Source organism: Berghia stephanieae, chromosome 3 (genome assembly GCF_034508935.2).
Source record: "Berghia stephanieae isolate SIO BIC M18660-M18661 chromosome 3, UCSD_Bste_1.3, whole genome shotgun sequence".
In the NCBI taxonomy this organism is placed as follows: domain Eukaryota; kingdom Metazoa; phylum Mollusca; class Gastropoda; order Nudibranchia; family Aeolidiidae; genus Berghia; species Berghia stephanieae.
The window spans coordinates 18,994,986-19,009,985 of record NC_088362.1 but is presented as its reverse complement, the minus strand read 5'-3'; the positions used below and the strand labels follow the sequence as shown (position 1 = coordinate 19,009,985).

Here is a 15,000-nt window from a genome sequence, read left to right as displayed (position 1 = left end):
AGGTCAAAATAATCCACTCAGTGACTTGAATAGTATGATGATGATGATAATAATAATAAAACGCACACATCATTTTAAACAGGGAAGAAGTAAACTTTTTTATTCATATAACATCATCAAAGAGGGTTATTAAATACGTACACGGATAACAGAAAAAGTTAAATCATGTCTTAATTAAAATAATTTTTGACCAACACCGATTATGCGTCAGTTTGTGGTACCTACTTTTATGCAATTTTAGTTTTAGTGCAAGCAAGAAGAAAAATGTTGGGATTGTTAAAAGACTGCTTCTCTTCAATGAAAAAAAAGCGCCTAAATTCAAAACAAACGGCACCAATCAGGGAACAAAAGTAGAGATTTGACTGGAAATCTATCTGCATGTCTCCAATGTTTACAATACAAACCATTATATATTCAAAACAAAAAAAACCCAAAAAAACAAACAAAACACATGAATACAAAACAGGGAGATGTTGTTTTTGTTTATTTTTAAGGGTTTTACGGCGCTTGCAACACATTTAGGTTATATCAGCGCCAGTAAAAAGGAAGAAACTGGGATAGTAAAAAGTTCTAGAATTACAATTAAAGCACCCAAGTGAAAGTAAGACATAGGGGAACTGGGAACAAATAGGGATCAGATGTAGATTCCAAGAACACACCACCAATATATTTAGTTTGAGATCCCCTATAAGTCTCATCCGGACACAAGCACAAAATCCAACAAAGAGGAATACACTCAAATGCTTACATTATACATTAAAAATAACAAATATAATAATAGAGAGATGATTTACAAAGAAAAAAAATATCATCTCCCAAAACAATAACTATGTATTTGACTGTTACCCTCCCAGCCAGGACTCCGACGAGGGCCAGGAAAAAAGCAAGTAATCTCATTCCAAGACAAAGACAGAAAGCATGTTGGGTAACAGATATAAGGGGATAGAAGACACAGTATGTACCACCCTGCCCACTATGGGAGGTCAGGATCCCCACCCAAAAACACAGGGAGATGGTTTACAATGAAAATAAAATCATATCTCGAAACTAATATTACACATTTGATTGTTTCTCCTTCAGCCAACGACTCCGGCAAGGGTCAGGACAAAACCAAATGATCCCATTCCAAGACAAAGACAGAAAGAAAGTTGGAAAAAAGATTTAGTGGGATAGAAGACACAGTAAAGGACCTCCTGCTTACCATGAGAGGTCAAAGGACCCCACCCAGATGTCGTGTTTGAAAACATTTATTAGTCCAACAAAAACACAGGCCTTCATACTTCCAAAAATAAATAACCGTCATAACAATATTAATATATTGCAACTTTGTGAAAAAACACTTCTGTCTGTTTCCATCTCAGCAATCGATATGAGAGATCCGAGAACTTTATAATTAAAGTAGTCTCTCAGAGCAATTATGGCCCACGGAGACAGAGTTAATCCTGGTATATAAAGCTTGAAATGGCAATGGCAACTGCTTGATACCTTTGAATAAGACGTTAGTCTATTGCAAAGTACTTCCTACCAAATCTGACAGACCCAGCTATCCAAGATCCAAGGGATTGTACCTAGTCTGAAACCATCTAAAAGTCTTACTCTGATAATGCCACAATATCACAGCCAAAAGAGATAAAGTCACTGCAACAACGACAAAATATATAACAATGGAGACATGATTTACAAGTGAAAAATGACATCTCTCATAAAAAAAAAACAACAAAAACAAAAAAAAAAATTCCATTTGACTGTTTCCCATTCAATATCAATCAGACTTCTGGCAGGATCCGTTAGCTCAGTTGGTAGAGCACTGGCTTCATACGCAAAGGGACCAAGATCGATCCTGGGTGCAGTAGATATTTTTTCTGACCCCCCCCCCCCCCCCTGTCCACCCAGCAATGAGTGGGTGGCCGAGTCTGTTACATTTGGTGGAAAGTACTTTACAATACACTAGCATGTGGACAAGACAAGGATCGAATGGTCCCCATCCTAAAGGGGAATTCCACCCAACACCCACACAAAGCTATATTGAAATATACTAAAGACTGGAACTGATTAAAAAAAAAAAATAAATAAGGCACTTATCATAAAACTTAATTCTGTCAAATGGACACTTAGCCACGTGGAAAGGACAAATGCTGTTGGGGAATAGAAGAGATAGCAAGACTGAGGAGTGGAAAAGAATCGAATGGTCCCCATCCTAAAGGAGAATTCCACCCAATACCAACACAAAGCTACATTGAAATGTATTAAAGACTTGAGACAATAAAAAAAAAAAAAATAAAAAAATCACTTATCGTAAAACTTAAATCTGTCTAAACGGACACTAAGCAATTTACATTGAAATGAAGGAATTAATTGGAATAAACAAATACATAAAGAAACAAATCATCAATTGACTACATTTGGAGCAAGAGGGACTTACGTGTGTTTTAAAAGTGAAGAGCTTTGTATGACAAGAAATATTGGTAAGGAATTCCAACATTGAGGAATGGCAAAGAGCAAATAATCTCCTCGACAAGGGAAGTGAAGGGCCCCACTTTATAATGGTATATAACATGCATTGTCAAAATTATTATTTACAACTTATTTATCAAAATCTCCCAATGTATGGAATATATTTTACAGGAGCATTTATGTAAACTTTGATTGTTTGTAATACACATTACTAAATAATATCAGTGATGATACTCACAAAAAGTCAAAAAGGAGGAAAAGTCTCGGAAAAACGGAAAACTCACCTAGAACATTCTTGCACCACAGGAAAGTAGGCAGCATGACTTCTTTTGAGTACAATTTTAAAACGCCCGGAGTCCAGTAAAAGGAGGAAATTTTATATATATATTTTTTTATTTTTTTTTAAAGGAGGTATTTTTTAAAGATTTATTATATAAAAAAAAAGTAAAAGGAGGAAATGAAGGAAATATCCGCGGATCGAGGATCTGAGGAGGAAAACCGAGGAAAGGAAAGAAAACCGCGGATTTCCGCGGATCCGCGGAAAAGTATCATCACTGTAATATATACATGATGCTAACAAAACAAAAAAACAAAAAACAAACAAAACAAAAACAAACAAGACAGGTCGACGTTTTATAGTTTATATTAATTAATTTCCATAAATACAGTAAGTCACTGTAAAATAAATAACATTCCATTCCATAATTTTGTGCACTTAACTAAAAAAAAAAAGATATAAGACCCAGGAAAATGAATTGCCATAATATCTTTCGTCTTGAAGTTGTATGACAATTTACCTTCGTGGATCTTATCTCATTGTTATGATAAATTTGTTCAATACATAAATTAATAGAACTCAAGACAACAACAGAAAAAGGCGCATAACAATGATTCTCTAAATGCATCAAATATAATCAGGCCTGCATCTGCCCCCTGAAAAAATTGCCTGAAAATCTGCGAGATGTTGGGAAGCCGAAGCTTTTTCAATATAACATGAGCAAAGATCCCCATTTCCCAGAATATTTTCTTAGAATTTTACCTATTCAATAGGCTGTGAAACAAAATGAAAAAGTATTTAAATTTTAAATTTTTTTTTCCAGCGGAGCAAAACTGCTGGAAATGCTGCCAAATTTACAGGCCTGTATAATGTGAGAGGCAGATTTCCCATTATTTCTGTTTTTATGTGCCTTAATAAAATGAAAGACTTATTATTCAATCAACAAAAATATACATTTAAAAGTCTTCTAGAGCCACAAAGCCAATGGAGTATGAGTTTATCACAGTTACTATAGCCTTAAATAGACAGTAGCAATTACTTGCTACCCTTAAGATAGGACACATCTATTGCAAACTACTTTTTACAATAACTCCAACAGACCTAAACACCCACACACTGCTGATTGGACAGGTATGTCAGAAATAATCTCGACTACATTTGGGATCAATGACAGTCCTGTTGTTCTTTAGGCGAGTGCTCTACCAACGCCACCTATTGGAACGCCACAAATATAAATGAAGGAATGGTCAAATGGCAAGAGATCAGCGCTTACATCATCATATACTCAAATTGTAACAATATAATCATGAAAATTTCAAAGAGCATCTAAAGGTTTTTAAAGCCTATCGGCTCTAAAATGATATGATATGACAACAAAGTACAGTGCAACTCAGACACAATGAGGTCATAAAGTTAGATTCTGTTGAATCAAAGCTGTGAATTATGACTGAAATTTCAAGGGAAATACAGACAATGGAATATGTCAGTGAAAAGATCCCCTGTCACACACCACACGATGGTTACAGTAGTTTGTATTACACCATAACACCATTCAATGTCACTTATCATTCATGTTTGTTTTTGAATTAGGATCCTCATATAACTTTTGTAATGGACACTTTTCAGCGCACCCAAACTCTTCCCCTAATTTACAATAACCCCATAATCTTTCTTTATGTTCTGAAACGACCTAAAGGTGTTGCTACAACAACAGGTGATTTGTGCTACAGTTCATGTAGTGCGCGTGGCAGTGCTGATGGTGATAAATAGTATAGTAAAAAAGAGGAAAATGTTTTAAACAATTGCCTATAAGCCCCATTTTTACTGTACTAACCTCCACCTTTAGAACAATTGAGATGATCAATTATCATTGATACATTTGCTGACTTCTGAAAAGTGAGAAACTATACCTGTATGTTCCACCACAACATATCAACATTCTCACTGTCAATACATTGATTTGGGAAAGGGGGGAGGGGGGAAGAATGCAATTCTTTATGATTCCAAAATCGTGCCCGGAAATCGGAACCCAGGAAAACCATCAGCACTGGGTGGCAACTGAGACAAGAAATCTTGACATGTGTGGTGGTCTGACAAAAGATGGCACACGATGAAAAAATTCAAATCCCTGAAGCTAATGCAAATGTATATTGCAATTCTTCCTGATTAAAATGCAGTTTAAACTTTTATAACATTTTCATTCGAGACAAATTTACTGGCATTTCAGTACAGTGGAGTTGATGAAAAAAATTAAAGGTGTTTTCATAATTTTTTCTGCTCATGTTTTGAAAACAGCCAGTGCGACATCTGATCAGACTATCACACATACTTTAACAAATACCAGCTTTAAACAGACTTAAGAATCCCTGCCACAATAATTTCAGAGGCCAAAACACCCACTAATTCCCCATAAACTACAGCTTTGAAGTCAATTGAAATGAATGCCACCAGGCAAGTTAAAGAGCACACCACAACCCCCTTCTGCTCATTGTGTCACAAGTTTAAATGAGGGAGCTTTTGTATGACGCATTGAACATGCCCACAGCCCTATACAAGGGGTCCCAAGCCAACAGCAACAGTTTATCTGTAGGATGAGACATAATGACTGTAAAGTGCTATTACAATTTATATGCTATGACCGATCAGGCACTCGTTTTATCCCTGTGATGAGAGAATGTGAATAAAGAGTCCTTTACCCCTCTCCTTACCTACAGGAAAATCGTCACAGTCGTTACGATACAACCAACATTTATATTAATTTTTCTCTTGTACGTCATAAAATTTAAAGAAAATGAACAGTGTGCTGTAGAGCATGTTTTGCTAAAGAAATTATTTATCACAAGAACGTACTGCTATTGTGTTTGAGTGATAAAAAATCTATTTTTGTGTTAGCTGGGTGTGAAGTTTTGGGGAAAATCCTGAAAAAGGCTGGTAAGGAGAGAGTTAAAAGGACTCAATTTTGCCCCGCCCTCAGTAGGATCCAAATCATGGACCAACAAAATTCATTTATTTATCTATATTGAACGACAACCGTCAAAAACAAATAGTAAAGCAGTGGGGAGATAATTTGAATTCAGAAAAAGACAAAACAAAAAGTAAAAATTTGTTTAAAGTGATGACTTTTGCAGGTTTGTACCATTCAAGGATTATTCATGGACTTCCAGTATGCTTATCAGTCTAGCCACAAGAAATAAGCAACGGTAATATACATGGTAAATAACATTGAACATGATATCTTTAACATAAATTATGCAATGTGTTATGTTCAATATATGTAACTTGCGTTTTAAAGGCATTTAAGGAACACTTGATCCATTTTAAATGATACGATATAAAATATGCGTAGTTTTTCTTCCCTTCATCTAAGGGCTGCATTTGACACACTTACCACTGAACATAATGCACCACTTAATTAGTTTTTCTTGTTGACTTTAAAAAAATATCATTTATATCGGCATGGACTCTAATATAATGCTTGCTGAGCCATTTCTATTTCCCTATTCCACAAAACTTACCCTGTCATCATTGAAATGCGTGGAGTACATATTGATAATATATAGCTTTATCATTCATTGCTTCCGATGACATTTTGGTACAATAATATTATATCACAACAAAACGCATCTCTCACATCTTTTCTACGAATGAGCATTAGTGAAATACAACAAGACTGGAGTCAATACTTTCATGAAAAAGGCTTAAGTACAAGGTCATAACAAACAGCAAACATCTTTATCTTCCAGACTCTTCCTTAAATAGAATTTTATAAACAGACCTTGTCATATATAGAAAGTGTTACATTATACTCTCAATTTGAAAGCCATACACATTCCTCAAACTTGTAATAAACAAATGTTAAAGATGGCATTTGATGCCTTTTACAAGAGTGGTTCAATTTTGAATATTTTGTTCATTAAGCTTTGATTATGGATATCATTTTAATTGAAAACTTAGATTTACTTATAAATTGTGGTCAACTGATATCAGCAAGGAGTTGGTGAAACAGGCATTACCTGTTTTGTTGATAAAGCTAGGTATGGATATCAGCAAGACTCCATTCATAAATATATGGCACTCAAAATATACTGTCGTCATACCACAATATAACTTGAAGAAATTCCATCTCTTATGAATGGTATCAAATCCCCAGTGCATACAGTTGATTTGTGGAACATCAGTATCTTCTTGCCAGGATTATCAAAACTTCCCTATATCAAAAAAAATAATTTATGAGTAGGAAAGACATGGTCCAGCTGTTTTACCCACCCGTCCATAATATGCATACATCTTCTGTATGCCTCTATTAAGTTTCTGCAAGGCTGTGGTAGTTGCGGTAGTTATTGGGACGCCAAAGGCTGTGATGGACACTGCTTGCATGTGAATTTTGGCCAGATAAATTCAATCTCTTTTCTGCAGAATATATATGATATATGAATATATATATATGATGATAAAAAAAAAAATCCCAACACAATTACTTACGAGCCATCAAAGCCATCTCGTTATTATTGTTTAATATTGTTTCCATTGCGTTAAAAGGACATTAATATTTGCTTACTGCCCTTGGAAATAACATTGGTTTATCGTTAAGTTAAAAACAAATATGAACATTTTTTATTGTGCATTTCCACAATCCATAATTTCATTATTATCTATGCATTTCCTAATGCTTCATTCATATCCTCAGCAGGCCACATGGAACCAAATTTTCATTTCATACAATATATATCACCTTTTACAATCCTGCCTCACAGTGTTACAAATAATTTTTAAAAAAAATTAGAATTGAATATAACTCCTTCAAAAACCAAAAAAAAAATATGTGTGAAGAATAGGAAAATGACAAGCTCAACAGTCTTCCAGCTGCAATTCTTATTGAATGAATGAGCCCCTTTTATTTTTTTTTAGCTTATTGCAACACGACTTTTGCTTCTCAAGGACAGTTATTGGTCTAAATCCAGCTCTGATATCTTGTTGCTGAAGAAGAAAAATCTAAAGGCTGCTTGAGAAACAATTATTTTAAACAATTTAACATCTTTTTTCTCTCCATCTTACGGCATATAAATCTCTTAAATATTTCTAATACTTACGTTTCAAAAGTTTCTTTTTCTTTTCCTTCCCTGTCACCCTGACTATAATGTAGAAGAAAATTGGAGTGGATGCTATGACAAGAGCAATGACGATTATAGATGCTGGCTCACTTGGACGACAGCTACAATTGAAATGGTGGCTCCAGATAAGACGAGTGTAATTCATCTGGACAGAAAATAAAAAGGTGTATGTGTTATCGATCACTGGCACAGTATTAGTGACTTTATTGGCCAATGGGGGTCTGAATAGCTCACTTGATAGAGCACTTGCCTCACATACATTAGGATTGAGATCGATCCTGGGTGAAGTTTTGAGATTTTTTTCTGAGCCCCCTGACCATCCAGCAGTGATTGGGTAGCTGGATCTGTTAGATCTTGTGGAAAGTACTTTGCTATTGACTGGCATCCTATCCAAAACCCCCCCCCCCCACAAACATGAAAAAACCCTCTGTGTTACTTAGTCGTAAACAAATAAGAAAAAGAAGGTGAGCATAAAAATGAGTTTCGTAAAACTATTATCTCTTTATCAATATATAGTTTTTAAAAATATAATTTAATTTGAGGGACAAGGTGAAAAAACCTGTTTAAAGACAAATCATACTCTTGTGTTTCATCATAAAATAAATTAATTTAACTGGTGTCAAATCTCCTGATGAAGGCCAAGGGCTGAAAAACTTTTTGTATTGCGTTGATGTCACATAAATAAGTCGCCTCCACTTACTACATTTTCTTTATTTGTAAGTTTCCCACAAAGGGGGTTAGAATCACTGACTTTGTTTTTTTTTTATATTTGGAAGGAAGTTTATTCCATGAGATTTGTCAGAATCAAGCAGCTTTCTCAACTATTGGCTTGCATTGCATAAATATAAATATCAATAAAATTTATAGAGCGCAAATCTCCACTGAATGTGTTCAACGGCGCTTTACAAAACATAGTTGTTGTGAGAATTATAAGAAAATTAAATGTTACAATTGTAGTTATTGCTGATAACAACGTGCACATATTAGCGGGTCTGACTAAATTAACCAGTAGATTTTTGACCAATCAAAACATGGAATTTGTGAGACACTTTCACATGTGCTCGGACAAACATAGTTGGTTGTTCATAAACAATAACATGATTGAAATCGAGCTCTCTCCGATCATTGTTATTGTTTTTATACCGCTAAATGGGTGACTAGTTATCACAGAATTTTCTCGACCATATAATAAACGTTTATGTTTATACATAGATTTCTGTGTTGGTTTTATTCATCAAATGGTAGAACAGTGGGTATCTTATTTAGACACATACCATCGATAGTAAAACCTGTGGAGTTAGCTATGTTTACCAATCACTGTCATTGTTTACATTATGACGACTGTCTGGGAGGTGTGGTTATCTAAGTGTCTATTATGGGCTTGTTTAACATTGTTGTAATTGACAATATTTTGTGTTGGTTTGAGAGTATTTCCATTACAACAATGAGCCCATAAGAATTTGGGTTATCAGGTACACATTGGCTGATATCAACTGTGTTAGTTACAAGTACAATCTCGTAAGGAGTACTACCTAATACTCACCCTATCTACAATGTCCATGCATACATTGTCTCCCAAATGACTAGACATATCATTGTAGTGTTTATTCAATGCTGTGTAATTGTCAAGACAAACCGTGCACACGTCAATATCCTTTTTTTCAAAAAGGAAATTATTGGCCTGGGAAGTAGAAAAGATTATATGTATTGACAAATTATTTACACTTCAACACTCAACCCTGATATATCAGAGAACACACAAAAAAAACAAGAGTCACCAACGGCCAAAGCATAAGAACTTTATAGCATCCATTTGGATAATGAGTGGTCCTTCGAAGGGCTGTTTTGGAGAAAGCTGAGAGCATTGTTGACTTTCATTCAATCGACATATATATAGTTGAAATTTATCTCATACAAAAACAATCAATCCTTTATTGCTGTTTAAACTGGATTACACTGATAATAACAGGATTCAAACTTTAAAAGAGTGTTAAAAAAAATAAATTAAAACAAACAAACAAATTAAAAAAAATAAAAAAATAAAAAAAATAAAATAAAAATAATTTTTAAAAATTAAAAAAAAAAAAAAAATATGTATATATATATATATATATATATATATATATATATATATATATATATATATATATATATATATATATATATATGGGAGTGCAGTGGCCGAGTGGTGAATTATCTATATTCCTTCGACGATGTCTCATGATGTGGCAAAAGGGCATAATTTTGTTTAAAAAAAAAAAAAAAAAAAAAAAAAAAAAAAAAAAAAAAATATATATAATATATATATATATATATATATATATATATATATATATTATATATATATAAACAATTTCATCCTTTAAATGTTATAGGTCAAATTAACCTTTCTTTATATCACAGAAATTGGAACATTAGTCCTTACAACTATTTAGTGTTGGTCTTCAAATTTCAAATTATCAGTGTTTAATGCAGAGTAAACATCATATTTTAGTATATCATGGTCAATAATTCATAGTTGTGATAGTACGCACTAACCTCAAGGCTACTATTCATACAAATAGACAAGTTATTGTAGAATTCCATGAATCTTGTGACACTGCCAGGTTGTTTGTAAGTCACAGCTTTGGTGGTGTGGTTAATTGACAGATCCTCAAAACAACCTTGAAATAAAAATATATACATACAAATGTTGAAATAAAAATGTTATGTGGTCTAGTGGTATGACACTCGTATTCGGATCAGAAGGTCCTGGGTTCGAGCCTCACTTGGCGCATAGTTGAGTCCTTGGAAAAGGCTCTTTACTCACATTCTCTCACCGTACTCAAGTGTAAAATGAGTACCTGGCCGTTAACAGCGTTGTCTCTGTCCGAAATTTTTTTTTTAAATATCGCCTAACAGGCATCATGTCTCTTTCTACATGTTACGTGTTGCTGTTGGTCAGGGACCCCTTGTAAAGCGCTTTGAGCACATTTAGTGGATATTGCGCTATATAAAAGCTCAAGCCCAAGAAATAAAAATGCTTTGATGAACTGGTCACAAAAAGCTTTCCAGCAAAGGATGCAAGCATTATACAAAATCATACACATAGCTAAATAATAAATCAATTACCAGGTCATATTCCTTTTTATTCACAAAATAATTAAAAGATCCAAAATTCAAATATATACAAAAATAAAAAATGATAACTGTATAAGGATTACATCTCTAACTCTAAGCTTACTTTTGCAATCAGCCTTGCTCCAGATCGCATCCATATTGTCCTCAACCATTGGGAAAATCTGTACACGATCAGACTTCATATACTTAGTGCGACACTCATCAAGGTCTTTGTCCATCTGCCACCAAAAAAAAAAACAAAAGAAAAAGAACATAAAGTCAAAGGTATTTCATGAATAGTATATTTGGACTGTTAAGTAATTAAACTATGACCTGGCTCACAAAATCCAGATTTGCTGCAATTTTTACATAGTTACTCCTTTGGAACTCTTTTATCCTATTACACAGCTGAGGTTTCTAATATCAGGGCCTGTTCTTTGTGGAGTTACCAGATAAAGTAACTTACCAGCTTAGCAACATATATTTGAGTTGTAAACTTAGGTAAAGAAAATAAACTTAAGGGTTGACTCTTAAGAAATTTTTTGTTTAACCGAAGTTTCACATTTGTACTCAAACGTACATTTTAGCAGAAATAGTTATGCATTAAAATGTGATTTTTCAGTATGTTTGGCATTTTTCTATGACTAGTTTGGCATTCCTTTCAACACTCTTTTAGTCTATATTTCTTCAGTACTGATGAACAGCCATTAGTCATGCTTACTCAAGTTTCATCATGAGAAGACACTTGACCCAATCCATCAGTATTGAGGAATAACCACTTCATAATCTTAATTGAACTGTTTTGCAATAGAGACAATCTGAATAAAAATACATTTCAGAGATATAATCTTAATTTTGTCAATAAAATCTCATGCCTTGAAATAGTATAACAAACAAATTAATACAGCCTGTTTTACTCATTCATGATTCATAACCCAGTAGTGTTGTCATCAAATAGGTGGGTTATTACCTTGGGTCTTGGAGTAAACAAAGCAAGATGGCGGTGAGAACTGTGCCACATTGTGACACACTGTACAAGGAATGCATCCATTGTGAGTACTGGTTTGAATTTGTTTTTTAACTAAGTTGTTGTGAACTGATTTCATGCATAAAGTCATGTGAGTTCATTCACGGCTGTGTGTCATTTCTTCTTTTGTATCCTAGATATAATACCCTCTACATCCTTTCATTCTTTCTCTTTCTGCACTAACTGCAACATTCACTGTCTTGTATTGACTTTGCTCGGTAAATTTAAGTTTAACCTTGCTGGGAGGATTCCTGTGATTGCCAGTAGATTTATTTTATTTGATGCCCATATGTGTACCTAATCTAGAGATATGCCAATATACACACCAAAAACATCCCCATCGAAGTTTTAGTATATATCTATGGAGATTCCCCGTATAGTCTCAAATTAGGCAGCAATGCCATTGAAAAACCACTGTCCAGTGGTGGCCATCCAATTTTTTTTGGTAGGATTTCTATTTCTAGACCCTTTTGTTATTCTTGGCAGACTTTCTAATGGTGACTTAATGTTCTCTGTCTTTTTTTCTTTGCTTTGTAACAGTTTAAGGGTTGAATTTGAATGATGGAAGGAGGGGCTCAGGGGATCTTCCCTGAAAATGTTTTTAAAAATATGAAAATTGAAAAGTGGTTCGGGGAATCTTGCCCCCAAAAGTAAATAAAAAGTAGTACCACCAAATTAAAAATGGAGGCTTAGGGTCCCCCCCACCTCCCAAAATTTTTATTTTTTAAAATCAAAGATTGTCTGGGATGTTTTTTTTTTGGCATAATTTTTATGCTCTATACCAAAAAAAGAGCGTATGGAAAACATTTTGGGTGTAATGGTAAAAATGAATCGCAAACAAAACATCTAATTAATAGCGGAGGCCTTCCGCACATTCCTGGAGCTGAGGGAAACAACCCAAGTATTCCTTTAACCAACCCTAAGAAAAAATAAAACCTAGTAACTAGTACTAGTAGTCCTATTAGAAAAAAAAAATACTTTACTACGATCTATAACTAACCCTAATACTAATAGACAAAAAAAAAACAAAAAACAAAAAAAAAACAAAAAACAAAAACAAAAAGACAAAACAAAAAAAACCCCTCTGTACTCGAGCTAACCCTAATTGCTAATAGAAAAAACAAAAACAAACCAGGACTGCTCTGCACTACCTTTCAATACTTCAACAACCAAGAACCAAAACAACGGTCATATTAATATTGGAAAAGGCTATTCGGACCCGAGTCTGAATTGCTTCCCGTGGCAATTCGGACCCGAGTCTGAATTGCTTCCCATGGCAATTCGGACCCAGAGTCTGAATTGCCTCCCATGGCAATTCGGACCCCGAGTCTGAATTGCTTCCCGTGACAATTCGGACTTGAGTCTAAACTAAATAGAACTCCGTTGCTAACCAGGGTCGAGTCTGAATAGTCTCCAATTGCTCTCCGATTCAGAATACTGCAATGCAATGCGCCCGAATGATGAACTTATCATAATAGTATCATTAGTGAAACTCTCAGTTACTATTCCGTTTGCAGTTATAGAAACCATATTGGTCTTCCTAAACACACACATTCATGAGTATCTCTAAGTAATTAAAAACAGAATAATCACACACACACACACACACACACACCACCCCCCCCCTCCGCCAACAACCATTTCCACAACCCATGAGCCGGCAGCTTTTTCTCTTTGATCTCGTATCACCATGTTCTCCGCTGCGTCCAGCGCCTCGGTCGTTTGTGGGTTATCCCCAATCCCATTACCAGTTGATCATTTTCTCTTTGTATTCAACCAGTGCTTATTTTATTAATAGGCACCTAGTCCAGTATTTTATCTAATAATATTAATATTAGACGTATATTATTACTCTGCCCCTACCCCAGTGGCGGGGCTCTATTGCATGTTTGCTGCCAAGAATTGTCTCTATTATAATTTTTAGAAATAAAACAGCATATTTTTTAAATTAAAAAAGAATTAAGATAATGCCTTTTGTCAAAGCCCGACCCATACTGCCATTTAAATAAAACGCTCAATTCCCAAAGTAATATTATTCTCCTTTCCCCGCACTTTTTCGCGGCCGCAAATGGCAACATATATAATGTAGATATGTCATGCATGTATCTTTTGCAACATGCTCATGGCAAATCAAATAAATCTTCCAATCATTACACAATGAGACTCTTTTATCTATGGGAGGGCAAATTTATTGTTAGCGTTAACAATAGCTACTACAATTGTAATCTTCCAAAGACCACGAACATTTAGATCTATCTTTTAAGTTTGTTTGTTTTGTTTTTTAAGGCGCTTGCAACACATTTGTCATATCAGTGCTAGTAAAAAGGGAGAAATTGGATAGTAAAAAGTTCTAGAATTACAATTAAAAAGTACCCAAGAAAAAGTAAGACAAAGGGGAATAATAGATCACCGCTTTTAAAGGTATAGTCATATAGTCATCTTCGGGAGTTCTAAAACGTGACTTGCTAGCTCACTCGCCCTCCTACCGATTGACAACTGACAACTGAGAACGAGCAGCTTCCCCCCACCCCATCACGCTTCACTTTTGACCCAGCCTCCACTTCCGACACTTCCAGTGATTGCGCAGGCGCATTGTGGCATGAGTCCGAATTGCCACTGGAAGCAATTCAGACTCGGGTCCGAATTGCCACTTCGATTAATATTAGTATTAGGAAATTTAAAACTTTTACCAATCAATCAGGGTTTGTTCTACAGCTTTTAAAATGCTACTAAAAGTTGACAAATTGAATAAATAATCAACCTCTGACAAAAGATCAACAGAATATGAATATGAATAACAATATAAAGTAAGTGAAGCTACCCTGAAGAACGTTCGGAAGGTGTCACAATAATTATAGTAATAGTAATAGCGATTACTTTGATTGTCTTGGAACTCCATACCAGTCTCCAAATTTGGTTTAAATTACGTAGCTACTTAAAACATAAAAACATAGAGGTACTAAGTTCAAATACTCACCACAAGGTCATTGTATGTGGATGTGGTGATGACATACTTTTCAACACACATTTCG

General features: G+C 34.6%; 1 protein-coding gene across 1 annotated transcript in view; it reads right to left on the bottom strand.

The window, feature by feature from the left end:
* Positions 1–2,841: 2,841 nt before the first annotated feature.
* Positions 2,842–15,000, bottom strand: part of LOC144967288 (osteopetrosis-associated transmembrane protein 1-like) — a 12,566-nt gene continuing 407 nt past the window's right edge. The window contains exons 1-6 of the mRNA XM_078904343.1: positions 14,946–15,000; positions 11,066–11,180; positions 10,381–10,505; positions 9,386–9,523; positions 7,822–7,987; positions 2,842–7,141 (exon numbers count right to left, since the gene is read on the bottom strand). The exon at positions 14,946–15,000 is cut by the window's right edge and continues 407 nt beyond it. Of these exons, the coding sequence (XP_078760469.1) occupies positions 7,035–7,141; positions 7,822–7,987; positions 9,386–9,523; positions 10,381–10,505; positions 11,066–11,180; positions 14,946–15,000 (706 nt within the window). The 3' untranslated portion in view covers positions 2,842–7,034. The remainder of the gene's footprint in view (positions 7,142–7,821; positions 7,988–9,385; positions 9,524–10,380; positions 10,506–11,065; positions 11,181–14,945) is intronic.